Below are 26435 nucleotides of genomic sequence, written 5' to 3'. Positions count from 1 at the left end.
TTCTTGGAGTAACAGTTCTGAAAGTTTCAGCAGATGGTGTTCGGAATGTCCTGCCCTGGATAAAAAGCAGTCCCTACCCTGAAGCATTTTCTGCCCCTCCCTCACAATCAGATCCAGGAATCGACCTGGAGGCAATATCCAGGCCTGAAGAATAGGTCAGATCCTAGGTCTTCCCTCTCACAGCTGATTTGACATCAGGTAGAATTCTTACATTTCCCTCCCTACCCAGAAACTCTCCCCTTGCTCCCGCTCCCCAAATCAGATCCAGGAGCAAAGCAAATTACAGTGTCCAGGCTGGGAGAAGGTAGTACAGCTGGTGTGTGGCACAACACCACCTACTGTTTCAATGTAGAGGTAGCTCCACTTTGTGTGGGCACTTGCAGTGGGACTTGGTCTTGCTCATGTATCTTCTTGATTGCTACCTGAACTGAGTCAACCATATTTTGCATGTTAGTAGCTTTCCAAGCTTATGGGAAAGCACCTTAAGGAGACATCAGGATGTCGTATCTCCTGAAGCAAGTTTAAGACCATGTCCTTCGGAAGGAGTTGCTAGTGCTCTAACTGGTTGAGTTGCCATTGTGATAGAAATCTAAGCATTTTAAGCACTTTGAATCCCTTATCTTCTGGGAGGTATGGGGTATACCTTGCACTTTTGGTAGCTTAGAAACATATAAAGATTACTGTAGAGCGTGAGTGTACAAGCGTGCGCGCGCACACACACAGAGCAGCTTCCATAAATTTCCTTTCTAGTTTTATAGTTTTAAAGGACAGAGTATTCATGACTTCCAGATATCAGATCAGACTGTGTAATAAAACACTGGGCAGTCAGGGGATGTTTTATCTGATAAGCCTGAACTAAAATTAGATCAGAACCATTGGGGTTTGCCCATGCCTACTTTCCTTTTTCTACTGCTTACTATGTTAAAAAGTGAGTGAATATGAGTGCTTTTGATTTCTCTAGAATTACCTTTGCCATTTTAACTATTGTAGTCCAAGCTGAAATGCTTTGTTTGTGTTGCCTCTTTTTTCTTTATGCCTTATTGCCAAAGGTGGCATTGTGTCCTTTGAAAAGCAAGTCTTTTGCTATCATGCCCGGCAAATTCCTTTACTTAAAAGGAGCTAACTGAAAGGAGTATTCAGGTTTCTTCACCACATATTATTGGAACGCTGTAGCTAACCCAGCAGGTACTGCTTTTAGCTGTTTAAAAGTACTGTATCTGATTGGTCCAAACGTTCCATTGTTTCCACAAGGGACTTAAGATATCATCTCCATTGTAATGCAGTCAGGACTGTGAATATAGAGCTTTCACCTGCCGATATTGTGGCAGTACTGTTTTGTTAGCTTCATGCTGCAATCTGGAATCCCTTTTCTGAATGTTTACTATGGAAAAGCCTTCATTTCTAATGTTACTGCTAGTATCTTTGCCCTAGTTCCCCACATTTGCAATATTATAATTTATTAATAATTCCTCCTGGAATTATGGAGCCTTGTCTTGTGAACAGCATGAAGCCAGCCCATGGGCTGTTACTTCAGCTTTACATTCTCCTAAATTGTCACTTTAAAATTGCTGAAATAGAATCCCTATGCAATATATTTTAATATAAGAGAGAAACTTTGAACCAACACTCAGATTCCCAACAGAAAGTTACTGAACCCTAACATTGGATATCACCCAATACCTACAATATTCAGCTGCACAGGAATGCTAGGTGCTAATAATATTGGTTGTATCTGATGCCAAGCAAACAGAATGGAACATCGGCAGGATAGATCCTGCCTTGCTCCACATATAATCTCACAATTGTGGCTCCCTCTATCTGAGGTGGCATGGCATAGTTATCAGTAACCTAGCTGCTTTGAGCCCCCAGGAATTTCTGCAATTGGCTTTGAGCCATCTTATACCATGCACATTGCACACTAGAACTCCTTTGACTCCAAAATATAAAGAGAAGTTCCTGGATATCTGCAGAGGTCTCTCCAGGGTAAGAGTTCATGTCCCACGGAAGGAAATTAGCTATTTGCCAAGTAGGGCACGGGTGGGTGAAGGCATGCCACAAGGGAAGCCACAACTTTTCTGGAGTAGTCTTCAATATCTAGCTCTGTTGTGGTCTAGATGTGAGCAAGTCCTGTCTTGGGAGATGCCAAGAAGCCACCCTTAACTATTGCATGACTAGCTAACAGCAGTCATTCCACAAGGGGAAAAAGGAAGTTCCCAGGGCTTGAACTCACAGTGCAAACTCTACAAAGGAGCTCCCTAGTCACTCCACCACAACAGGAGAAGAGACATTATGGGGTGTCAGATCCTGGCTGTCATACTGAAGACCATGCTAGAAGCAACACACTGGTTGCAGAAGGAGCATTAGGCCTGTGGTGTAATAGCTCATGTGCCTCGATTCCAAAACCCTCCTGGGAAAGGTCCTCTCACATACAGGCGCATCTGAAAGATTGTAGTTTCAGAGCCATTCAGGGAAAATACTCTGTGGTCTTGGCCAGATAGACCCCTGTTTGAAGAGTTGTCCATTCCAATATCACTTTAAAGTTAAAGAACCAGAAGAAGAGAGAGCAGGGACTTGGAGTTGCTCACCAGGAGTCAGTGCCACCTAGATAGTAGACTGACACAGGTCACTTGGTCATAGTCTCCACTACAGCAAGATGTATTTTTACAGAAATTATAGTACTTATCTCAAATTTTTCATGTGTTAAGCACATTTTATGCAATGTGGTGGTGCACAGCCTTTTCCCCATCAGAGACTCACCTGAAATGAGATCAAGCCAGATGGACCTAGTGGGTGGAATAGGAATCCCTGTTTGACAAACCCTAGCAACAAAGAAACAACATGTCTGGCAACGTTTATTTACTAGCATCGAGGGTAGAATGTAATAGTCAACAGGCACATATTTAGATATGCTGTAAGCTTCCTAGAGTGGCTGGGGAAACCCAGTCAGATAGGCAGCGTATTTATTATTATTATTATTATTAATAATAATAATAATAATAATAATAATTTAATAATAATTTAATAATAATGTTGATGGTGATGGTGATGTTCCTCCTTCATTTCCCTTGGATGCAGCTCATCAGGCCCTGGAGATCTGAATTCATTTAAAGTAGTTAGGTGTTCCCTTACTACTGACTTCCTCAAACTCGGCCCTCCAGATGTTTTGAGACAATTCCTGTCATCCCTGACCACTGGTTCTGCTAGCTAGGGATCATGGGAGTTGTAGGCCAAACACATCTGGAGGGCCGAGTTTGAGGAAGCCTGCCTTACTACCTCTTGGGTTATCACCAGGTTGGGCATTGCTTTCCTTCTGGATGAAGAGGCAAAGTAGGTGTTGAGTAGTTCCGCCTTTTCACTGTCACCCAATAGCATTTCTCCGTGTTCCCCATGCAGAGGATCTACCGCTTGCTTGTTCTTCCTCTTACTTCAGACATAGCTGAAGAAAACTTCTTCTTCTTCTTCTTCTTCTTCTTCTTCTTCTTCTTCTTCTTAACCTCTTGCAAGCCTGAGCTTTAGCCAGCCTGACTCCCCCCTGCAACTGTTGGCTACTCCTTTGTGATATCCCCTTTCTTCCATTTCTTATACATGCCCTTCTTAACTTCAGCTCATCTGTAAGTTCCTTATGCAGCTACACCAGTTTCCTTAGATGCCTCCCACTTTTCTTTCTTGATGGTATTGTCTGAATATGAGCCTTCAATATTTCTCCTTTTACAAACTCCCATCCTTAATAGAATAGACAGAATTCTTTATTTTTTCCCCTTCTGCATTGAGTTCAAAGGAATGAATTTTCCTTAAACCAGGTCTGTTAGTATAAGGTGTTTCATAGTTTCCTTCAATTAGAAGGAAACAACACTCTGACAATAGCTTGTGCTGTTTTTGTGTTAGATAAACTGGCCCAATCTAGTAAGAGCTGCACTTTATTCCACCCTCTTCAGATACATCCATTGTGTTCAGTGGAGACTCAGGTGACCATTGCAATGTGCATTGTTCTGTAATGTTTTAAGAACCAATGAACTCATACGCAATGGTTTTGCCTTCGGTACCATAGCCTCTATTTTGTCTGTTCCTTCAAATGGAGAATGTAAGCTATAGCTTTCTGACAAGTATTATCAGAGGGCAGTAGCTCTGTGATTCTGAGAAGAATTGAGTTGATATGGCACTTCTCTTTTTTGCTGAAGTAATTGATACATTAAATGTGTAATATTTCCAGGTTACCTCCTGAGGAAAAATGACTGTATTGTGAAAGAGAACTACACAAGTGTCCTGTATCTGTAATTAATTTTAGCAAAGCTAGTTTGTTTGATGTTTTTATTCACTGTCTCTTGAGTCCCAAACTTAAGCAATGTATTTTTTTTACAGTAAATGCTCAAATATGAATAATAAAATCAGAGAATTGTTTACTTGGAAGGGACCACAAAGGTCATCTAGTCCATACCACGGCAATGCATGATTATTATTTTTTGCCCAATGTGGGGCTCAGACCCACAACACTGAGATTAGAGTTTCATGCTCTACTGTGGTATATGGTGGCAGTCATATATGAATACTGAAAATTCCAGCTGAATTTTGTGACTACCTGAAAACTATTTCTTAGTGCCTTTACCTACACAAGCAAGTGCTATTAATTCCATTTAGTTCACTGTCAAGTACATCTCTCAATTTTTGTCCAGTCGCAAAATTAATCTGAAATTGTTGAAATAGGTTCCTGATGAAATATGTAGCTTTTGTCTAGTAAAAACAATCCTCTCATTATATTAATAAACAGTGAAAGGTCTAGGAATCATTAATTTTACACCTTTCTTGTTCCTTGTGAGACTCTAAAAGACTCCATATTAGTTGTTACGATTTTGTTTTTGTTATAAAAACTATTTAGAACAAAATGGATGAAAAGCATTCCATTCATGGCTGAAGTTTATCAGATTGGCAAACAAACAAGGTCTGAAACAAAATGAGCCAATTCGTACTGGATAGGAGCACATTTCACTATCACCACCGCACAGGATGTCTGGATTAAATAATATGCCGGTACTTCTGTGGTTTTGTCAGACAAGGCCAGAGCTATTGAAAACCCAAACACAAAACAGGGATAACAGAACATTTTTAAAAAGAAGAAAGCTGGACTGGCTAAATCCATACATAAAAGGCATGCCTTAAAGAAACAGAGAAAGGGTGGTGGTTGGAAGGGGGAGTATACCACTTTAAAGTTTAGAGTTGTTAAAGAAAGGAGAGAGAAAACAAAGACTTCAGGCCTCTGGACAACTGCCAAAGATAGAGAACGCAGCAAAATGAAGTTAAATGGATTGATAAAGAGGGTGCTCGAAAAGCAATGAAAAAATCAAGCTGCATGTTGTTGAAGCATTATGGGCACAATCCAGGCAAAGTTAAGTACTTCTGCATTCTATTTAGTTCAGTGAAAAAGTTAAGTAAGTGGTTAAATCTTTCTCATTGAAATCAGGGGGACTTAAAAAGTGCTTAACTTTGCCTGGATCATGCCTTTTTAATTTGATTTATCTTATCCAAATCCAGTTATTCGTTTCTGATGAAGAAAAGAAGCTCACACTATCTTTCTCGCAGTGTTCCCATAAAGTTACCAATATGAATCTTGCCATTTTCTTTCTTCATAATTTAAAAATGCATTTTATAACAACACATCAAGGTAATTTAATGTAAACAATTAAGCTTACAGTTCCAGACGTTCTGTGCCGTTCTCAGAGTTCTGCATTTTATTTGGTGTATCTCTTCATGGGAACTAATAGGAAGTCTCTAATTAGATTATATCCCGCCTACACAAATGGTTCCTGTGGAATTTTTTACCACTAAGGTTGTAGTCCAATGTACACTTACCTGGGAGTAATCCTGGGTAAATATTCGTAGGATTGTGGTGCAGTTCACTAACTGAAAGTGAGACACTTTGCTATAAAATTCGGAGTTGGTAGTTCCATTTAGATCACATTTAAACTTCAAGAAATGGAGGAGATTTAGCCATATGCTTTAGTTTTTCTCTCTAAAACATTTCATTGCAGCGGTCTGGACTGTTAAAGTTATTTGTCCATTTACAATGTTTTATATACTTCTTTTCAATTTAAAAAATCCTCCAAGCTGTTACTGAAACATAAAATTTCATTTAAAACGTTGATCGAATTAAAACAATAACATTAATTAAGTTCTGAAAAGAGACAAAATATTATAAGTGATGCAGCAAAGAAACAGGCGGTAGCCACTTCACCAGAATCATTCTCAAATCCTGACAGAGAAGGAAGATGTTTAACTGATGTCAAAAATTAAACCAAAGAAGGTGACTGGCAGAGTTCCCAAGGAAGAGCATTTCAATTCCTCAGCACGACAGAGAGAAGACCCTGCTTTGGATTATTTGTTATTTTCACCCCATAACACTACTATACCACTTGATTGTTTGTTTGTTTTTAAAAAAACCTCTCCTTTATTCTGCCCAGAGATCTTTTGATGAAGGGCAGTGTGTGGGGTTTTTTTTTTAAAAAAAGATGAAGACCAGATTCACTTACCTTAAGACTGGTTGTATGGTGGTATCTACCAATATTTAGGATTCAGCATTTGTGATGTGACATTGGGGCAATATAATACTGGGCCGCTTTATCCTAGTCCACTTACTTAATTCCAGCCTCAATGCAAACCTATAAAACCCTAGCTGGTTTGGGATAAGGTTTGCTGAAGGACTGGCTTCTTTTACATAAACCTGCCTGCACATTGTGCTTTTCATCAGAGGCAGTGCTCCACATCCCGTTGCTATAAGAAGTTTGTTTGGCTGGGACTTGAAGCAGACCTCTTTCATTTGTGCACTATCTTTTCTTTGCCTTTTTTTATTACCATGAGAAGGAACTTTTCACAGTGTAGAGGTTTTTCATTCTTATTACTTGGGGCATTTATCTTTTCCATTAATAGTTGGACTAAGACTAACGTAGTTAAGTAATGGGACACATGACACAGTCAGGAATATAAACCAAAGTTCTTAGAAGAATTGCAGGAATGAGGGGAAAGGCAGGGGGAGCCAGGCTGGTCATCCAGCGTATCTTGTTTTCATTTGAAAGGGAGAGAAATCCTGAACAGATTCTTCATCCCGTTTCCACAGAAGGACTCCCACTACATTACAACTGGATTTAGATCAGACATTTTTCAGTGATGACATTAAAAAGATTGATTATTTTCCCTGAAACGTTCCTTCAGTTTGTTGTAGCTCCATTTACTAGGATGCTGAGAAGAGAAAAGGAGATTTAGTGGTTGGATTAGAAAGTGTGGTGCAACGTTAATCGAAAATAGAATTGCTGCCATGGCACGGATAACTAGTGAGACTTTGGCAGTGATGAGCTCCTTCCTTCTTAAGAAATTGTAACCCTTTTGAGCCTCCCTTCACTTTCATGATTAATGGACTCATTAGAAGAGTGGTTTGTTCTATTTGTTATATCTAAGATTTACAGGGTTGTGGTGCAAAAGTGTCATTAAATAGATTATTCTCCATTCCAGCTTTTAAGACCATTGCTGATTTTTTAAAAAAAAAATGAAATAGTGTTTGCATTTGCTTTATTGACCCTTTCTTCTTCCTGTGACTTGTGGGTATGCTTTAAAATTTAACTGTTCATAACTATTGTGTTAAATACTTAACCTAATCAGAAGTTCTTGGGAAAAAGGAAGCAACCTAACAAAACTTGAAATGCCTAAATGTTATAAATGAAGTAGGGCAACAGAAAGTTCATGCCATAGAAAAAGAAAACAGATTTCCTGTGAACTGAGGTAAAATAATTCATAAAAGCTGGGTGTTAAGTAAAAGATGGTTCGTTTGTTTGCTTGCTTGCTTATTTATACAAATGATGCCATCAGTGTAAGAGGCACTTTACCATGTTTCCCAAGCGAGAAAGACAGGTTCCTTTTTGAAAGAGCATAGAATCCAACTTTTACTGAGGAGAGACAGCAATAGGAGAATTAAGGCAATCAAGGAATAGCTAAAAATACGTAAGCTTAGTTACAGATTCAGGATGAGGCTTAAGGAATTTAACCAAGGTTTAATGATAAACCTATGATGTTCATACCAGTACTAATTCCTGCTTCCGGCGAACTTTGTATACTAAGCTCTCTAATGCTACTACCACCTTAGTCATGAAACAGAACTAGTGCTTCAAAGAAATTCTCTTCTTTGAACATTCATAATTTATTTTCTTAAATGATTAAAACTGCACACAAGGATCATTGTGATAAATGTCAAACTATATTGGTAAAGAGAACCAATCCATGCACTTACATGTTATGTAGCTATTGTAATGCTTCCATTTTTCATTATTATGTCTCGGAAATCTTTAAAAATCCTAGGGTAGTTTCAGACCACAAAAGTTTCAGATAGAGAGATGGGAGAAGAATGGAATCCAGATAAATCAGAGAACCCAATAAAGACGTCTAAACATTGTAAATTTTAAGCAGTTAGCTGATTTAATAGGCTCCTTTTCACCCTGCATACATGCATGTTTCTGTATCTTCACAGCCTGCATTCAGTCAATGTTAGGGCTGTACTAAGATGCTGTATTTGTGGATCCTTTCTCTATTTCCAGGAAGAGGTATGAACTGGGCTGTGTTCATTAAGTATTGGGCAGTTTCTTGTGCCAACAGTGTAGTTCTACTCATGGCAGACTGGCCACCATTTTCTTAATTCCAAAATGACCACCATGTAGCATGATTTTGGGAAAAGAAACTTGTTAAGTATCATAAAAAGGTAGAAGGAAATTTTTTTCTTAAAAGGTGAAATAAGGTTTTAAACAAATTCAGATGCTCCTTCCTCTACCACCACGTCAGATAACACAGCCCAGCAAAGAGTTATGTGTCCCCTTCCCTCAGATATCAATAAATTCATTGCCACCACCTGTTTGGTAGCCTAAATTAGCTTCCCCAGCAACTGGTAAGACAACAGATTTCCTACTAAGATTTGCATCCTAGTCTTAAGTTCTAGTTCCTATAGTATACAACAGGGAATAAATTTAATCAAGCAATTGTAGAAAAAGAAAGGTAAGGTCAAGTATGCAGGAGGATTATTTCTCAGTGTTTTTCATTCGCAAGCTACCACTAAGGGCCCCCATAAATCCAAAACATAAATTAATTATTTTTCTTCACCCAGGTGTCAGAATTCCTTGATGCTGTGTAAGGGCTTCTGGTTTACTTTTGTGGCTGCGTTTAGCAATTATTCAATCCATTCTTCATTTTTGCAGTGTATAGCTTTGAAAGATGACAATATGAAGTGTTACTATGTGGAAATGGTTTTAATACAAACTAGCAAGAGTGTTTGGGGTGACCAAGGAGCTGTTATGTTTCCCAGTTTTGCATTGTTGAAGGCTAATATTCTGGATGCTTAAAGAAAAAGAAAAACTTACATAAGTACTAATCTCTTCTGACAAAAAAGAGGAAATTGCTGTTTAAATTTATTTTCCTTTTCGGACTATGAAACTAATTAAAAACAGAATGGTTGGTTAAACCCATGGATAAACATGACATGTTAGGGAACAGTCAATATAGATTTTGTAAATAGAGATTTATAAAGAAAATAAATACTTAAGTGTCGATCAATACTATTTCAGCCAAAATCCATCCCAGTGCCTTCAAATGAAATAATCTCTAGAGCAGAATGTACCTGACTTTGTAAATAAAAAGCTGTTTGCACATACTCATTTTGTACAAATCATGCTTATTAGCTATATTCCGATGAGCTTGTTTCTTAGCACTGAATTAAAGGTGGATCATGAAACAGGTAAATAAACCAACTGAGTTCTACAGAATGACATCACATAGCCTGTAGAATTCAAAGATGACTAAATATGAATCCACACAGTACACCACCTTCCTCCAACATCACTACTGCCCACCTCTGACTAGCCAGGTGTAATTTATGAGCCAGCGAAGAGAACAGAAGGAAGAGGTTTTCCATGAGCGCTGTGTCGATCCCTTCTTCAGGTACAACTGCATAAGTGGTGGAAAAAATGGTATCCTCAATAACTAGTCAGTTGAAGTGATTGACATAGAAGAGAATGTAGGAACCACAGCTTAAAGCTCCCCACATGATATGGCTCAAATCAAACATGCAATTTGCAGTTATTTGAGGAAACTTTTTATTCACATATGTGATTTGTTCCACCCCCACTCAGCTTTAAGCACTTGTAGGTTTTGAGCCCTATCAATATTTGGTTTTCAGTAGAGCACAAGACAGCAGCACAAGACAGCATTGCTAATGGTGAGGAATGCTGGCAATTTAGTCCAATGACATCTGGTGGGCCACAAATCCCCCATCCCTGCAATAGAAGTTCAGTTGAATTTATACAGGTATAACATCATTATTGTGTTACTTTGAAAGCCAGAGTGGTGTAGTGGTTAGAGTGTTGAACAAGAACCTAGGAGATTTTGGTTCGATTCCCTGCTCAGCCATGAAGTTCACTGAGTGGCCTTGTGTGACCTTAATGGGGAGGGAGGCAGAAGCCCTCCCTGACATCTCTGTATACATCTGCACACCCCACCTTTTTGTGTTAAAAGAAGGATTCTAAGTGCATTGAGCTTTTAGACAGTGCAGAAATATTTGAAGTGGAGCCAGCATTGCATGAGGATTGGCAGGAGCGGAAGAGCTCTTGTGTGAACCCTCCCCACTTTAAGCCCACATTTGTGAGCCTCAGATGCCCGAATGGGTCTTTTGTCACCAATGGTTCCTTCTGCTTTGTGGGCAGCAGGAAAAAGAATTTATATTCTAGCACATGGATGTGCACATATGTGCACACAATTTGAACCATAATACTCTTTATTTCATTCGTTGCCTAGTAAAATGGTGGGAGTTGCTATGTTCAGATACCTAGTTCTCAAAGCTGCATATGCAGTGCTGTACTTTTTTATCCTGTACCTGATCCAGGAGGAGATGCACACATACTATTTGTTTTTGATTGAGGTGAAAGGAGTTGAATCTAGGGCACATGCTGCTTTTATCTTCTGCTTGTGCACCTTCCTTGCCTAGTCTCCCAGTCTGTCAAAATAATACATTTTCTTCACATGTGCCATTCCTCTATTTTTGTACATATTCGAGAACACAAAGAACTGGGTTTTAAATGCTTCAGTGTCTGGAAACACTGAGAACAGTGTCTCTGTGTGGGAGGTAAGCTAAGGCTGTTTAAACTAGTCATCTTTTACATCTTCTATACTTGTGAATTCTAGACAGTCTGTGAAAGTTGTAGACAAAAGTACTTACAAAAATAGCACAATCATTTCCTGATAAAGTTTTAATATGATTTTGAAAAATGGTTGAGTAGGAGTATTAATGATGAGTGCTTTATGATTGGTTATAATAATTAATTTTTTTAATGATGTGGAAATGCTTTGCAAGTCATGCATTAGTGAGAGCTAAAACTACATATGGAAATAGCATTCCGCATGCCAGATTCTAGTCTGATGTGCTGCTGTTACTCCACTGCAGTCCATGAGATTACATGATGTAATACTGAAAATCAGAATCTACCCCTCTCTTTAAGAGAACTAATCAGAAAACAAAATGATTTCTAAATGTTTCCAACTTATGCATTCTTTAATAATGCATTCAGCTGCAGCTTTGATTTGAAGTACTTACACAATAAATTAACCTTTGGGTAGATATTGTGCGGTTGCCTTCATATCCATGTTAGGCTTCATTGCTTCAAGGACTATAGGCAATAAGATGTCTGTATAATTTTCAAGTAGGACAAATCACTTTGATCACAATCCAGTACACAATTGGATAGAGAGAGAGAGCTATAATCCTACGCATGCTTACTTTCAAATAAGTCTGATGGGACTTGATTACGAGCAGGCTGACTAATTTGATTGAAATGACGAGGAGTTGCCTAGGAAGCACCATTTCAGTGGGCTGGGTTCCAGCACTCATAACAGTTTCTGAGAGAGTAATACAGTGTCCAGATGCAAAAGAGGACAGGGTTCATGTGCCTTTAATAGTTGTGTAGAAGACAAGTTGTTGCTGTTTAAATTCCTCTTTCCAATACAAGTATTAAAGGTGCAGTAGCCCTGTCCTTTTTTGCATTTGGCCACCCTCACTAGAAAGGACAAAAGACGGGCCAGCTCCAATTGAAATCAAGGAAGTATTGATTTCCTTGCTATGTCAGTCCAAGGTCTATCTAGTTCACCATTTCTTATTCTATTCCCTATTAACTATTTGCTTCTAGAAGTTCACAGGCAGGGCATGAAGGTGATAATTAGGACTGGGCGATATCTGCTTTGCAACATTGTAATGTATCGCCAGCTAAACCTTGCAATATACGGATATATCATGATGTCAGAAAGGAGGGAAGAAGGCAGTTGCCCACAGCCTACCTGGAGTCTACCAGCTGTGGCTCACACCAACGATCACCTCTTAAAGTAATAAATGGCTATATAGGGTAGTATTGTTGAGTAACTGTGTAAGTATCATAAAAAGGTAGAAGGAAATTTGCACACTTATTCATATACATCAACAATAGCCACAAGCAGAAATACTAGTACCTAATATCAGATTCTTTCTGTTTCTTTATTTTGATTTGTCTCATTTTTGGAAGGAAGAGTCATACAGTCCAATTGGTGTGAGCTCTGAAATTGCTTTTGTGAAACTGTTCTACAGGTACCGTTTGTGAAAGTTTTGCAGGCTGCTATCAGCAGTTTTACAGGAAATAAAGGATATGATGGGCAGTGTAGTGAGCACATAGGCCTTGATCTTTAAAAACAAGTTTAGAATAAAACGTTTGAACAATGTCATTGTTTTTTATGACATTGCCAAGTAGGGTTAAGGTGTCTGTTTATCTGATCTGTGAGATCTGTGGGAAGTGCTGCATCTACGAACCCCTGATTAAATTTCACAGGTATTTGGAAACAATTTAGGAACGTTCATACTAAGTGATGTTGTAGTTCCTGCCACAAAATTACATCCTTGAACATGGCAATTTTAACAACTCTGCAGCACAGCACTAATTATTGCTTTCTGTTGACACCTGGATGGACTATTTATACAATTTGCACTTAATATTTGACTCTATATTTGTCTCGCTGTTAATTTGCTTTTCCTGTTACTCAGCTCTAGTTTATTTCAGGCTCACCCGACAAGAATAAATAACTAAGTACACTTTCTCACGAGACTGAAATATATTAAAGTGTCCCTTGGGCATCTCTCTGTAATAAGCTAATCACTGCAGTGTGCAGCCTATAAAATCTGTGGTTTTATGCACTGAGAATAATATTTAATGCACCAAATTGTGACCATGCTGGTAGACAAGTTTAAGACCAGATGGCATTGCCAAAAGGCCAGTAAAATTGTGGCATAAATTAAGATTTCCCCCACCACCAACATGCCTAACACCCTTGATGTTGACATCCTTGTGTGACTGAATAGATAGGAGCAACAAATTCAATTACAGAAAGCAGTTTCTGTCATTACACCTGTCTGCTTCCCCAAGAAATGATTTGTAAATTGTGCTTTATCTTTCCATCTCATAAATCTTGTGGCCATAATTGACACTTGTCATGGAAGATGGATAGTGAAAGAAAAAGGATAAAATGTAAGTGAGTAAACTCAAAAGGGGAAAGTATCTCTGTTGTGGGGGTGAGGGGTGCTTAGAAACTTCCATTCCTATGGGAAAGACTGAATTCTGAGGCACCTCAGCTAAAGAAATGGACAAAATGTAAATTGGACGCTCACATATGGTGCACACAATTGTCTCTTGATAAGTTCGTTTACTGAATCTCTGTGTTTATGCTTAACAGGTCAGAATTCATTTATGATTCTGACACAGAAGCTGCAGATTCCATCCATGTCAATATTGTTCATCTTCTGCAATTCAAGTTCAGTTCACTGTTAATTAAAGCTGTATGTTAGCTGGTTTGGAAGATGCAGGGCAGAGAGATCACAAAAAATAAACAGTAACACAAAAATGGAGGTGTTCTGAAAATGTCTATAGGCATCATCTGTAACTCAGATAGACTCAGCTAGACTAGTAAAGAAAAAGCAGTTTACAGTATATGCATTATATCTGCGATATAACATTGTGCTGCCAGATGGTGATGTGGAGTCCCGTTTTTCTCTACCTGTTTTCCCTGTTTAAATTTACAACTCTTTAAACTGAAACACTTATTTGATGTGTCTCAATCCAGCCCATGACAGCTATTACTTTCACGCATAATGCTTTTATTCTTTTTTTTGGGTAATGTTTTCTCTCAAACTTGGAAATTGAAATAATGGCACACAATTGATTCCTACTTCCCACTTAAAGAGGTGTTTAACAGAAACTTGAAATGAATATGACAGAATATATAATAGGGGAAATTAGCATATATAAAATTCAACCCTGAGTAGTTTTTACATGCACAGTTAACAAGGTGTATGCTAAAATGATCCAATTAACCAAATGAAATGGAAACAGCAAGTGCCATTTTTGGTCCAGATTTTACAACAGTTCAGTTCTAACCTTGTGTTTCTCCTCACTTGATTTGGAAATGTATTCAAACAGCTATAGTTACCAATGCTCCCCTAGGAAAAGCAGGTAATTTAAGGGCCTTTCAGCCACCAAAAATAAAACAGTGATAGAAATCTGTAATGAGCAGTCAAGTGTTCCTGAAGTAGTCCTGCCTCCTAATGCTTTAGTCTCCCTGTGTTTAGCTACGAACAGGTTGCCTTTCTGCCAAGACACTCAAGAAGACTTGAGACAAGAAAGATGGCAACGGGTGATATTTATTTTTTAAAAATAACAACTATAGAATCTTCCAATCAGAATAATTCAACCAAATTAACCAAAACCAATGAGGTTCGGGTGGTGAGGTGATTGATGACAAGGCCCTCTGAAGTACAGACAAGATACTGTGTAAGTAGACTGATACACATGAATTAAGAAGGGGTCACCGCCCACAGGCTGAGTCTACGAGTATCCCTTAGTGGCTGATACTGGACAAAGACAGGGGTATAGGCAACTGACTAACTAAACAGTAGCCCCCAAGTCCCTTTGGTCAGTCTTAGACTGCCTTCAATGTAATTGCACCCTCTATGGGTGCACCCTACCACGGCTCCAAAATGCAGCACTCTGCCAGAGACATCAGACTGGTGGCTCACCATCAATTCAATGGGGCTCCATAAAATGCCAATAAGGATGCAGTGTAAAACAATAAGCTAGATGAATGCATCTCCTGGAACTGCAGGAACAGGATTAACAACAGGTATAATAGGTTTATACCTATCTATGGTGGAACCTGACTTCCTGGCTCAACCTTCTAGCATCTTACATAATCAGAAGCTGGATGTGAAGTCTTTCACCTCTCTAGCTTGGGCAAAAAATGCCAAGACCTGGTCTCATACCCTGTTCCTTCTCAAGGAAACCAAGACATGCATTAAATGTCTTGGTTTCCTTGAGAAGAAGGTGGTTATTAAACCGCTTCTTAAAAAACCATCTTTAGATGCGGCCACGATGGCCAATTATCGCCCAGTCTCAAATCTTTCATTCTTGGGCAAGGTGATTGAGAGAGTGGTGGCTGAACAACTCCCCCACGCCTGGAGGAAGCGGACCATTTGGATCCCTTCCAGTCAGGATTCAGGCCTCATCATGGGACTGAAACTGCCTTGGTCGCACTGGCTGATTATCTCCAGCGGGCTAGGGACAAAGGTGAGAGCTGTTTCCTAGTTCTGCTGGATCTCTCAGGGGCATTTGATACCATTGACCATAACATCCTTCTGGACCGTCTTGAGGGGCTGGGAGCTGGGGGCACTGTCATACACTGGTTCCGCTCCTTCCTCCTGGGCCGTGTTCAGAAAGTGGTGGTGGGGGATGAGTGTTCAGACCCCTGGGCTCTCACTTGTGGGGTGCCTCAGGGTTCTGTCCTCTCCCCCATGCTTTTCAACATTTACATGCAGCCACTGGGAGAGATCATCAGGAGGTTTGGGCTGGGTGTTCATCAGTATGCGGGTGATACCCAGCTCTACCTCTCTTTTAAATCAAAACCAGTGAAGGCGGTGAAGGTCCTGTGTGAGTGTCTGGAGGCAGTTGGAGGATGGATGGCGGCTAACAGATTGAGGTTGAATCCTGACAAGACAGAAGTACTGTTTTGGGGGGACAGGAGGCGGGCAGGTGTGGAGGATTTCCTGGTCCTGAATGGGGTAACTGTGCCCCTGAAGGACCAGGTGCGCAGCCTGGGAGTCATTTTGGACTCACAGCTGTCCATGGAGGCACAAGTCAAATCTGTATCCAGGGCAGCTGTTTACCAGCTCCATCTGGTACGTAGGCTGAGACCCTATCTGCCTGCAGACTGTCTCGCCAAAGTGGTGCATGCTCTGGTTATCTCCCGCTTGGACTACTGCAATGCGCTCTACGTGGGGCTACCTTTGAAGGTGACCCGGAAACTACAACTAATCCAGAATGCGGCAGCTAGACTGGTGACTGGGAGCGGCCGCCGAGACCATATAACACCGGTCTTGGCTCCCTGTACGTTTCCGAGCACAATTCAAAGTGTTGGTGCTGACCTTTAAAGCCCTAAACGGCCTCGGTCCAGTATATCTGAAGGAGCGTCTCCACCCCCATCGTTCTGCCCGGACACTGAGGTCCAGCTCCGAGGGCCTTCTGGCGGTTCCCTCACTGCGAGAGGCCAAGTTACAGGGAACCAGGCAGAGGGCCTTCTCGGTAGTGGCGCCCGCCCTGTGGAACGCCCTCCCATCAGATGTCAAAGCGATAAACAACTACCTGACATTCAGAAGACATCTGAAGGCAGCCCTGTTCAGGGAAGTTTTTAATATGTGACATTTTAGTGTATTTTTCATCTTTGTTGGGGGCCGCCCAGGGTGGCTGGGGAGGCCCAGCCAGATGGGCGGGGTACAAATAAATTATTGTTGTTGTTGTTGTTGTTGTTGTTGTTGTTGTTGTTATTATTATTATTATTATTATTATTATTATTATTATTATTATAAATGGGAGGTTTAAAGCTCCACTGAAGTCCCGAAATTTCTTGAGGCTCCACTGATCAGCCCTCCTAGTTCTAGATGACAAGGCAGAAAGTATAGTACTCTTGGTGTCCATCTGTACAATAGAAATTTCTTCTAGGAAATCTTTGGAGCTGAGCAGACCCAGAAATGTCTAAAAGCTAATTCTCAGAACCTCACCATACTACAATACAGTGGTGCCTCGGGTTACATACGCTTCAGGTTACCGATGCTGCAGGTTACAGACTCCGCTAACCCAGAAATAGTACCTCGGGTTAAGAACTTTGCTTCAGGATGAGAACAGAAATCGCATGGCGGCAGCAGCGGAAGGCTCCATTAGCTAAAGTGGTACCTCAGGTTAAGAACAGTTTCAGGTTAAGAACGGACCTCCGGAACGAATTAAGTACTTAACCCGAGGTACCACTGTACAAAGGATTCCTTGGGGGATGCTCACTGGTCTAAAATTAATATAGTATAGTTGGGCAACTCTGAAATAAGAGAAGCTCACATATTTGAGCTTGATATTCTGGAATACATGATACATGATTTAAAAGTTCAAGATCACAGGGAAGGTTCTCAGTGAATGGTTGAGCACTATGTTGATAAGCCTCCATGGGCTATGTCCCTTCTGCCATGACCGGGAAGAACACTTAAGTCAAGTTTAGTTTCACATTTAAAAATTCTGAAATTAAGGACAGTGTTTACTTTCTAAATCAGCCAACTTGGAAGTCGTGAGTAACACATCTGGCTTGTTTAACTAATCATTTTTTTTTTAATTAAAAAAACCAGGACTGCTAAACTGGGATTCTTTAAAGGCCAGCTAAACTTGGCATAAGCATTCATCCCAGCCGTGTGGAAAGATGAAGGTGGCTCACAGAAGCCTGATGCTTCCCACAGGTCCATGGAGGCTCAATACCCTTGGTTGTAAATATAGCCATTGTTTTGTTGTGGATTGACTCCTAAATTTTGAGCAGAAGCTCCTAGTTTCATACTAGGGTAAATGAATTATTTTTGCTTCAGTTTACTGCCTGGAGAAGAGGAGGTTAAGGGGTGATATGATAGCCATGTTCAAATATATAAAAGGATGTCATATAGAGGAGGGAGAAAGGTTGTTTTCTGCTGCTCCAAAGAAGCAGACACAGAGCAATGGATCCAAACTACAAGAAAGAAGATTCCACCTAAACATTAGGAAGAACTTCCTGACAGTAAGAGCTGTTTGACAGTGGAATTTGCTGCCAAGGAGTGTGGTGGAGTCTCCTTCTTTGGAGGTCTTTAAGCAGAGGCTTGACAACCATAGGTCAGGAGTGCTCTGATGGTGTTTCCTGCTTGGCAGGGGGTTGGACTCGATGGCCCTTGTGGTCTCTTCCAACTCTATGATTCTATGATTCTAGGATGGGCCAGGAAATATATTGTTGTGCTTGTTCATGTCCTATCTTCCCAACAAAGAGCTCAAGATGGCCTACGTACATAGCTCTCTTGCCTCCATTGTACTTTCACACAGTCTGTGTCTGGCAGGTCAGGGTGAGAGAGAACAACTGGCCCATGTCATCCAGCAAGCAAGTTATTAATTTACAGGTTTTAGCTCAAAGCAATATAGGAGAAAATGGCTGAGTAATTTTGTTTTGTTCAAGCCTTTAAAAAAGGTTTTAAAAAAGCTCACATTAAACTTCTTTTAGCGCCAGAAACAGCTCTCTTCACTTGCTGATAGATTGGAAATAAACTCTCACTTCTCTTTTCAATTTCCTTGCTTTCATTGGTATGTTTTATTCTGGACTTGGGTTAAATTAAAGTGAAAAGCATTTCATTTCACATAAGGCTCTTCACTTCATATACTTCATTTTGTACTGAGAAATAATGTGGGACTCTGAGTTGCTCTGAGCACTTCATACATTTTATTTTGCTTCCCTCCTGCCCCAGTGAGTACAAGAAAGATGGGCTAATATATTTTTTTAAAAAAGAATATCCACACATTTTAGAGAAAACGAAGCTCAATTTCAAGAAATTTATCTTTCTGTGTATTCATGTTTACTCATCTATGTTTATGAGTATTTTGGGAGGTGACGGGCTTTAAAAAGTTGCTACATCTTCCTGCCTTCTTAGGAAACACTGCTGATTTTGCCTGAAGCTTGATGTGAAAAGGGTGACAAGTTCGGGGGGAAATCCAGAGGTGTTATATGTACCTTTGTTATCTATGAAACTCTTCCAATAAAAACAAATAAATAGAAAAATGAGCTTTGATCAGTGCAAGTCCAACAGATTTTTCTATGGCAATTTAGCTGTGGCTAAGATACTTAAATAATCAGTTTCTCCTTTTACTAAATGTTTCTTTGACATTAATATGAATCATTCCCAAGTTAATTTAGAATGTGGGACGTGGGTGGCGCTGTGGGTTAAACCACAGAGCCTAGGACTTGCCGATCAAAAGGTTGGCAGTTCGAATCCCCGCAACAGGGTGAGCTCCCGTTGCTCTGTCCGTGCTCCTGCCAACCTAGCAGTTTGAAAGCACATCAAAGTGCAAGTAGATAAATAGGTAATGCTCCGGCGGGAAGGTAAACAGCGTTTCCGTGCGCTGCTTTGGTTTGCCAGAAGCGGCTTAGTCAAGCTGGCCACATGACCCAGAAGCTGTACGCCGGCTCCCTCGGCCAATAAAGCGAGGTGAGCGCCGCAACCCCAGAGTCGGTCACGACTGGACCTAATGGTCAGTGGTCCCTTTACCTTTACCACTGATACATTTAGTGCTCTCTGTTTGATTGGAGTCATTAAAAAAGTGGAGTGGCCATAGTTCTGTTAGAGCACACATGGTTTTCCTGGGGAAGGATTTTGATTGGATCTCAAGTTAAAATAATTAATGGAAATGAATGGAAAAATATCTCTGCCTGACACCTTAGAGAACCACAACCAGTTTAGAATACATTCCAATCCTAAGAATACTTTCTGGGAACAAGATCCCTTTTATTTCAGAGGCCTGGCAAGCATTCTAAACCCAGCCTCAATTTCAGTAATATGCTAATAAGTCAATGCATAGACCATAGTCTATTTTTCAGTTTTTCATGCATATGTTGGAGAGTGGTAGAATGGGCATTTCCTGCCCCCACCCTGTATGTGAAGGTTAAGAATTATATTTTGATCCCTTTGAAGCAGTCTGGCAAATATCAAACAGTCTATTTAAACTATTCTAATCCAGGGAGGAAGTGTGAAGTTTTCTCATGTTGTTTGGCAATCACATCCAAGGACAGTGTAATCCTCCAAGCTTCCCTTTGCCAGATGGATTAAATTATTTCATTTGTTGAGTGGAGAAACCAGCCAAGCGGGAATTTCCTTTGCGATTTCAGCCTGTATTGTCACAGCAATACACAAAATACTGGGTGAGAAGATGAAAAGTCAGGTCAGATTGTAAGTATGTGTCTTGTACATATTTTGCTGTCTTTTTCAAGAAGAAAACAACAGCAATGGGTAGGGTAGCTTTCAGACCAGTGAGTTCTAAATTCCAGCTAATGATTATGAATACAGGACCAGGGGATAATACTTGTTCCAGCCTGGAATTGGCACATAACTCCTGAGGAAAAAGGTTCCTATGGTCAGGCTTGGTGGTAGCACCCAATATGTTGTGGGAAATGTTATGGTCAAAGGGCTCCAGAGAGCCTGCCATGGCTGATACCAGGATTTATTTATTTATTTTTATTTGAAAGAATCACCAGCTGGTGATGAAGCAAATGAAAGGGGGGAAATTGGAGGTTTACGAATGGGGGGACGAAGGAGAGGTTTGTTATGAGTGACTGGTCTACCTTGTAATCCGAGTGGGTGAGTTCAGGGCCGTCTTTAGCATATGCACCGCTGGGGTGCAAAGATCCACCCAGCGCCCCCAAATTTAGTTTAGCCCCCAAATTAACTTTTATTATGCTCATGTCAGACACCATGCTTATGCCTTATCTCTTGTTTACGAAAGAAGGGATGGAAAAGAAACTAACTTATTTATTTGCTCATTCATTTACAATACACTTATACTTAAGTATACAACACCACCACACTTAAACTTATAGGTATTGTTTAGGTACCTACTTAGGAGAAACATCCTAAGTAGAAAGGTGCCGCTGACCCTTCTGCTGCATAGCAGCTCAATACAATACATAACATAATATTTTGATGTAAGAGTTAATTTTGCGTGAATGGCGCTGTTGTGAATGACAAGTGTCGCAGCTGGCGCAGCACATCTTTGGTAAATGAGCACACAAAGTTGAAAGTCCTTTAGTGAAACAAGAGATACACATTTTGATAATACCTAGGTATATATGTATTTTGTTTTTCTAGCTTGATCAAAATTATTTAGTATTTCATAACAGGTAGATAGTTAAGAGCTTAGGCGGCTTCAGCAGCAGATGCATGGCGTCCCCCAGAATTTGGCGCCTGGGTGCCCTGCACCCCTTGCATTCCCGGGTTAAGACGGCCCTGGGTGAGTTTACCAGGGCCAAACCGAAGTAAATAAATAGCCGTAGCCTCACATGTTTCTTGATCCTTTGCAAGTTCAGTCTCTCAAGAATTATTCAGAGAGAGAGTTCTGTTGGAGTAGCTGAAGAGTCTTTTATTTTGCTTAAGTCCAACTCAGAATGCCTTCCTTTATCTACCCTTCCCTTTCAAATTGTACAAATACTAATCAAATTCTAATTGAAATCATATTCCTTTTGTATTGAATCTTGCTGTTGCTTCTGTTTGAATCTTGTATTGCTTGGTTGTTCTTATTAAAGTCAGAACAACTGTAGAAGGAACTTTGACTTAAATTCAGTCTGTTTGTCTCAAGTTTCGTCATTTAGCTATTCTTTGTCTTACGTTGTTAATTGATTTGAGTGTTCTTTTGTGTGTATGTTTCATACCCATAGCTTTGTCCCAAGTGATTTTTATAGCTGTAGTCTGCCTTATTCAGCCATTGTTTTTACTGCTCTTCCTCTTCCTGCTAGCATTCCCTGCTGAAAGCAGCAAAGCATCACACGATACACATTTGGTCTTTTAGCATCATCATTGCTAAAAGTCATACCCCTGTTGTTAGCAGTCCATTATTTGTCTGACCATGAGGCATGTTCAAGGTGCTGGCCGCAAACCATGATGGCTGATGCGCTGGCCATTCCCCCCCCCCCCTTCACCAAGCTCAAGTACAGCTTCATGGTTACAGGCAGGAACAGTGCAGCATTGAGTTTCCAGTGGATCCTAGCTATTGCAAGTGGCAGCTGGGCAAGCAGAAAATTCCAGGGCACTACACACCAGCAGCCCACTCATGCTCTTGCACAGGGAGCACCAGTTGCTCTTACTCAAGAAAGAGGCTGAGTTAGAGAAATCAGAAAGGAAGGGCAAGAGGTACATGGAGCAGAGTAAGAACTCTCCCTCTTCCTCTCAGGCTTTCATGTTCCACTCCCCCAAAATGTCGAAACAGCTTGAGCAGGTGACTATGGAGAATTCGAGGTGAAGAAAGTATGGATTCACAAGATCTAACTTTCCAGTGCCCACTCCAGCCTTATCCTCAAATCAAAATACTTTGCTTGCTCTGTGCAGTACCACCTAAGAGTACCTTCCTTAATACCATTCAATCAGTGCTCACAAACAAAACCATAGGGAGGAACATGAATCCATTTTAGTTGTTCCTCCACCCTACCTGACCCTCCCCACCCCCACAATATAAATGCCTAGCACAAAAGCTCTGGATTTATTTGCCTAATTTCCCATATCACTTACTTTCAGACTAATGGAGAGGGGGGACCTACTATGTAGGCCAGGCTTCCTCAACCTCAGCCCTCCAGATGTTTTTGGCCTACAACTCCTATGATCCCTAGCTAGCAGGACCAGTGGTCAGGGATGATGGGAATTGTAGTCTCTGAGGTTGAGGAAGTCTGATGTAGGCTAAGGGATTTTTCTTCTCTTTTCCTTTTAAGTGCCCCCAAACTGTAAGAGAAACCTTTGGGGAAACCCACTGGAGGCCTCCTTCTGAAATTTGGTAGGATCCATCCCCTCAGAAAGGCTTACCAAGCCCCTAAATTATGCTTCTATATAAACATTTATTTTTTTAAAAAAGCACACACCAAACTTTAATGATGTGCAACACACATACAAATGGTGGACATAACGGCCTGTAATTTGACATGCTTTATCCATTATGGAGGGGCAAATTCCATCTTCTTCCATAAAAAAGAAAGTTACAGCCTTTAAAAAAAATATTCTGAACAGTGAATTGGAAAGATTACAAAGCATGATTTTTCCAAAGCAGGCCCCAAGCCGAATTCGGCAGTCTTGAAAGAAGGGTCCAAATCAAATATTGTGGTTTAGTACACCCCCCCAATATAAACACAATATTTTTCTCTCTTCAAAAGTATTTTTAGCATATTCAATTTTAGTTTCATCTATTAAAACTAATTTGATAAACTGAGTATGATTTCTTTATCTATGTGACAGACTTAAGAAATTTCCTATAATGATAGTATTGACAGGGCACCTTCCATTGTCAGGTAATGTTTATGTCAATCTGCTGGAGAAAGAGAAAGCACAGCAGGTGTTAACCATGCATCGGTGTTTTGGTGAATGAGTTCACATTGACATTGTAATGGTGCACCCTCTTCCCAGTGTCCAGCTGAAAATTCAGGAGTCTCTCTTCAAGCATCATCTCGTCACAGAGATGCTGACAATGACAGTGGGTTAGTGTGTCCCCTAGTCTAGATGAATGTCTTCTTAATGACAGTTAAATAAACTTGCCTCATTTTAAAAATGATTATTCAAGCAAGCAAGCTTCTCAAAAGAAAAATGCTATCAAATCTGCAACTAAAGCAAATCTCTTTTTCAGCAATGCATGCTCTTTGCTTTCAAAATGCATGCATTATTGGAAGAATATGATGGAACTGAACTTGAGCTGGAATTAGACACAATGTGGGGCTGAAGTATGACCTCATCTTTGCCTCCTTATTTGTTCATTTGTCTTACAAGTGTTGTCGAAACGTTTGTAACAAATATATGGTCTAGTAGTTTACCACCAGAGATTAATCTGGAAGCATATTTTCCCGCTTTAATTAGAATTCATTTGCTTAATTGTCATTCTGATCCCATCAATTGCTGCCTTGCACTAACTTGAACAATGCTGTCTTTTGCTGTTTACACTTTAATTTAGATTTCTATTATGGTTTATGAGCAGTAATAAGGCTATGCTTGAATATTCATTAGCTTCTGAATTGTAAACTATGGAAAGGTGCTTTCTCTTACCTTAATGACAGCAACGCAGCAGGGGACTGATCAGTGGTGACACTTGATTGGAGACTTCCAGCGCATTTGCTTATTGTTTATTGACATGTCTCCTCCAAACAGCTCCCTCGCAAGTTAGCGGCGTAATGAAAGAGAAAGTGTTGCAGAGGAGTGTGGAGCTCTCCTGGCAGGAACCTGAGCATCCCAACGGAGTCATCACAGAATATGAAATCAAGTATTACGAGAAAGTAAGCACTACTCTGAAATATACTACTCTTCCTTCTCCCACGGGCAATGTTTTGTACAGACTGGGATTGCTTTACTTTTATCACTCGTGATTCTTCCTTACTGTTTTCTTTATTGTCATCATGTCTGTATTATGCATGGTTGTTGTTTTTTAAAGTATTTGAGGAAATAGAACAATAACAGTTAATCACCAGATCAATCAATCAAAATTCATTCATCAATGATGGCAAATTTAATTGTTAGGACTGTGAGTTCAGGGCACACTTGTTCTTCCTCTTGTTTACTGCAACATAGGGAAGGAACAAAAGAAGTCTTAAGATTGCATTTCCTTCTAAAAATGAACGAGAACTTATTAATTATTTCACAATGCCTTCAAAATTCAAGAATGGACCTATGTTTTTTAACATAGTTTGCAAAGTAATGTACATCCAATTGCTTTATCAGTTAAAATGTAGGTGATTAATCCACTAAAATTATTTAATTGGTGACAGGCCTAATTATAATAGGCAGACTTATGATCTCATCTGTGGGATTTTGTGTTCCAGTATAAAGATTTTCCAATAATTTCTGTGGAAGAAAATGTTAGCTCAGAAGGAAGAGTCTTGTGCAAAAAAAGATTTTTCCTGCAAAATTCTCCTCCCCACCCCTTTGTGTTCCTTGGTATAATGCTACTTGTGCAAGAAAAACATTACATTGGACCAAACTTCATATACCCTTTTATTCTTCCAAATTTATCTTCCAAATTTAGTAATAGCATAAATGCTGGCCTTGGAAAAATTGGATCTGATGACCTACCTAGCTTTTCTATTTTCCTTCCAGTTTGAGTGGAATAAATTATTTTCTTCAATTACATTTGCCAGCTTTTAGCTCTCAGTGCTCTCAGGATCCCCAGCTCTTTGATAAATCTCATTGTGAGCATACATATGTTAGCATGATTTCCCAGTGATATATAGTATATCTCCTGTCTTATGAGATCAAAATCTAATATAAATATATATGATATATAAAAATAATGTAATGAATTCTAATAGCAATTATAAATAAATGATGTTTCTATTTCTACCAAAGCAAAAGAATACAAACACAGTCTGTATTGTCATAATATCAACACACTAAAAAAAAATGTAGCTCTTTAATATCACATAGCACAAAAAGGTCAACAAACCTTTTTTTTTTAATTTTGAAAAAACAAACTTGGTAAAAATATAATACACCCAGGTATCACAAGTTAACAAAATCACCCCTTCACAGTATGTCACTAGTTTAAAGTTTTAAAAAACTAAACATTTCCAGTTAGAATATATACGTAAATGAAAACATCCTTTGTAAGTATTTTCTGATCAAAATCTTTTTATTACTCCTCCATTTTTGTTGGGATTTCTTTTTTTATTTTTTATTTTGTACCACAGTAATATCTAGCAGGGACGCGGGTGGCGCTGTGGGTTAAAGCCTCAGCGCCTAGGACTTGCCGATCGAAAGGTCGGCGGTTCGAATCCCTGCGGCGGGGTGCGCTCCCGCTGCTCGGTCCCAGCGCCTGCCAACCTAGCAGTTCGAAAGCACCTCCGGGTGCAAGTAGATAAATAGGGACCGCTTACCAGCGGGAAGGTAAACCGTGTGCGGCTCTGGCTCGCCAGATGCAGCTTTGTCACGCTGGCCACGTGACCAGGAAGTGTCTCCGGACAGCGCTGGCCCCCGGCCTCTTGAGTGAGATGGGCGCACAACCCCAGAGTCTGTCAAGACTGGCCCGCACGGGCAGGGGTACCTTTACCTTTACCTTTAATATCTAGCAGGCAGTTTTACTTGGTAGCATTGAATTGCTCTAGCAGTTTGTATCTCACATATAGTAGGGTAGCAAGTCTTTTCAGGTCTTAAATAAAGTGACAAATGCTATTTAAAGTGTTTTAATACAATTTTGACAAGTAGAAATGGAAGTATGGAATTCCGTTATGTCTCCAAATCAGAGGTTTCTGGCCCAGTTTGTAAACTCAGGAAGTTATACAGTTCACGGAAACTTCAG

At 40.1% G+C, this 26435-nt stretch overlaps 1 protein-coding gene across 5 annotated transcripts in view; it reads left to right on the top strand.

The window, feature by feature from the left end:
- EPHA7 (EPH receptor A7) overlaps positions 1–26435 on the top strand; it is a 168125-nt gene that overhangs the window by 108492 nt on the left and 33198 nt on the right. For all 5 annotated transcript variants that reach the window (XR_014561906.1, XR_014561907.1, XM_083730127.1 and 2 more), the window contains exon 6: positions 24296–24420. Coding sequence is in view for 3 of the 5 variants with exons in the window: in XM_083730127.1 (XP_083586253.1) it covers positions 24296–24420 (125 nt within the window). In the remaining 2 variants the exon portion in view is untranslated. The remainder of the gene's footprint in view (positions 1–24295; positions 24421–26435) is intronic.

This window comes from Podarcis gaigeae, assembly GCF_964106915.1.
Source record: "Podarcis gaigeae genome assembly, chromosome: 3".
Classification (NCBI taxonomy): Eukaryota; Metazoa; Chordata; class Lepidosauria; order Squamata; family Lacertidae; genus Podarcis; species Podarcis gaigeae.
The sequence above is the reverse complement of the archived record's forward strand: the minus strand, read 5'-3'. Positions and strand labels throughout refer to the sequence as shown.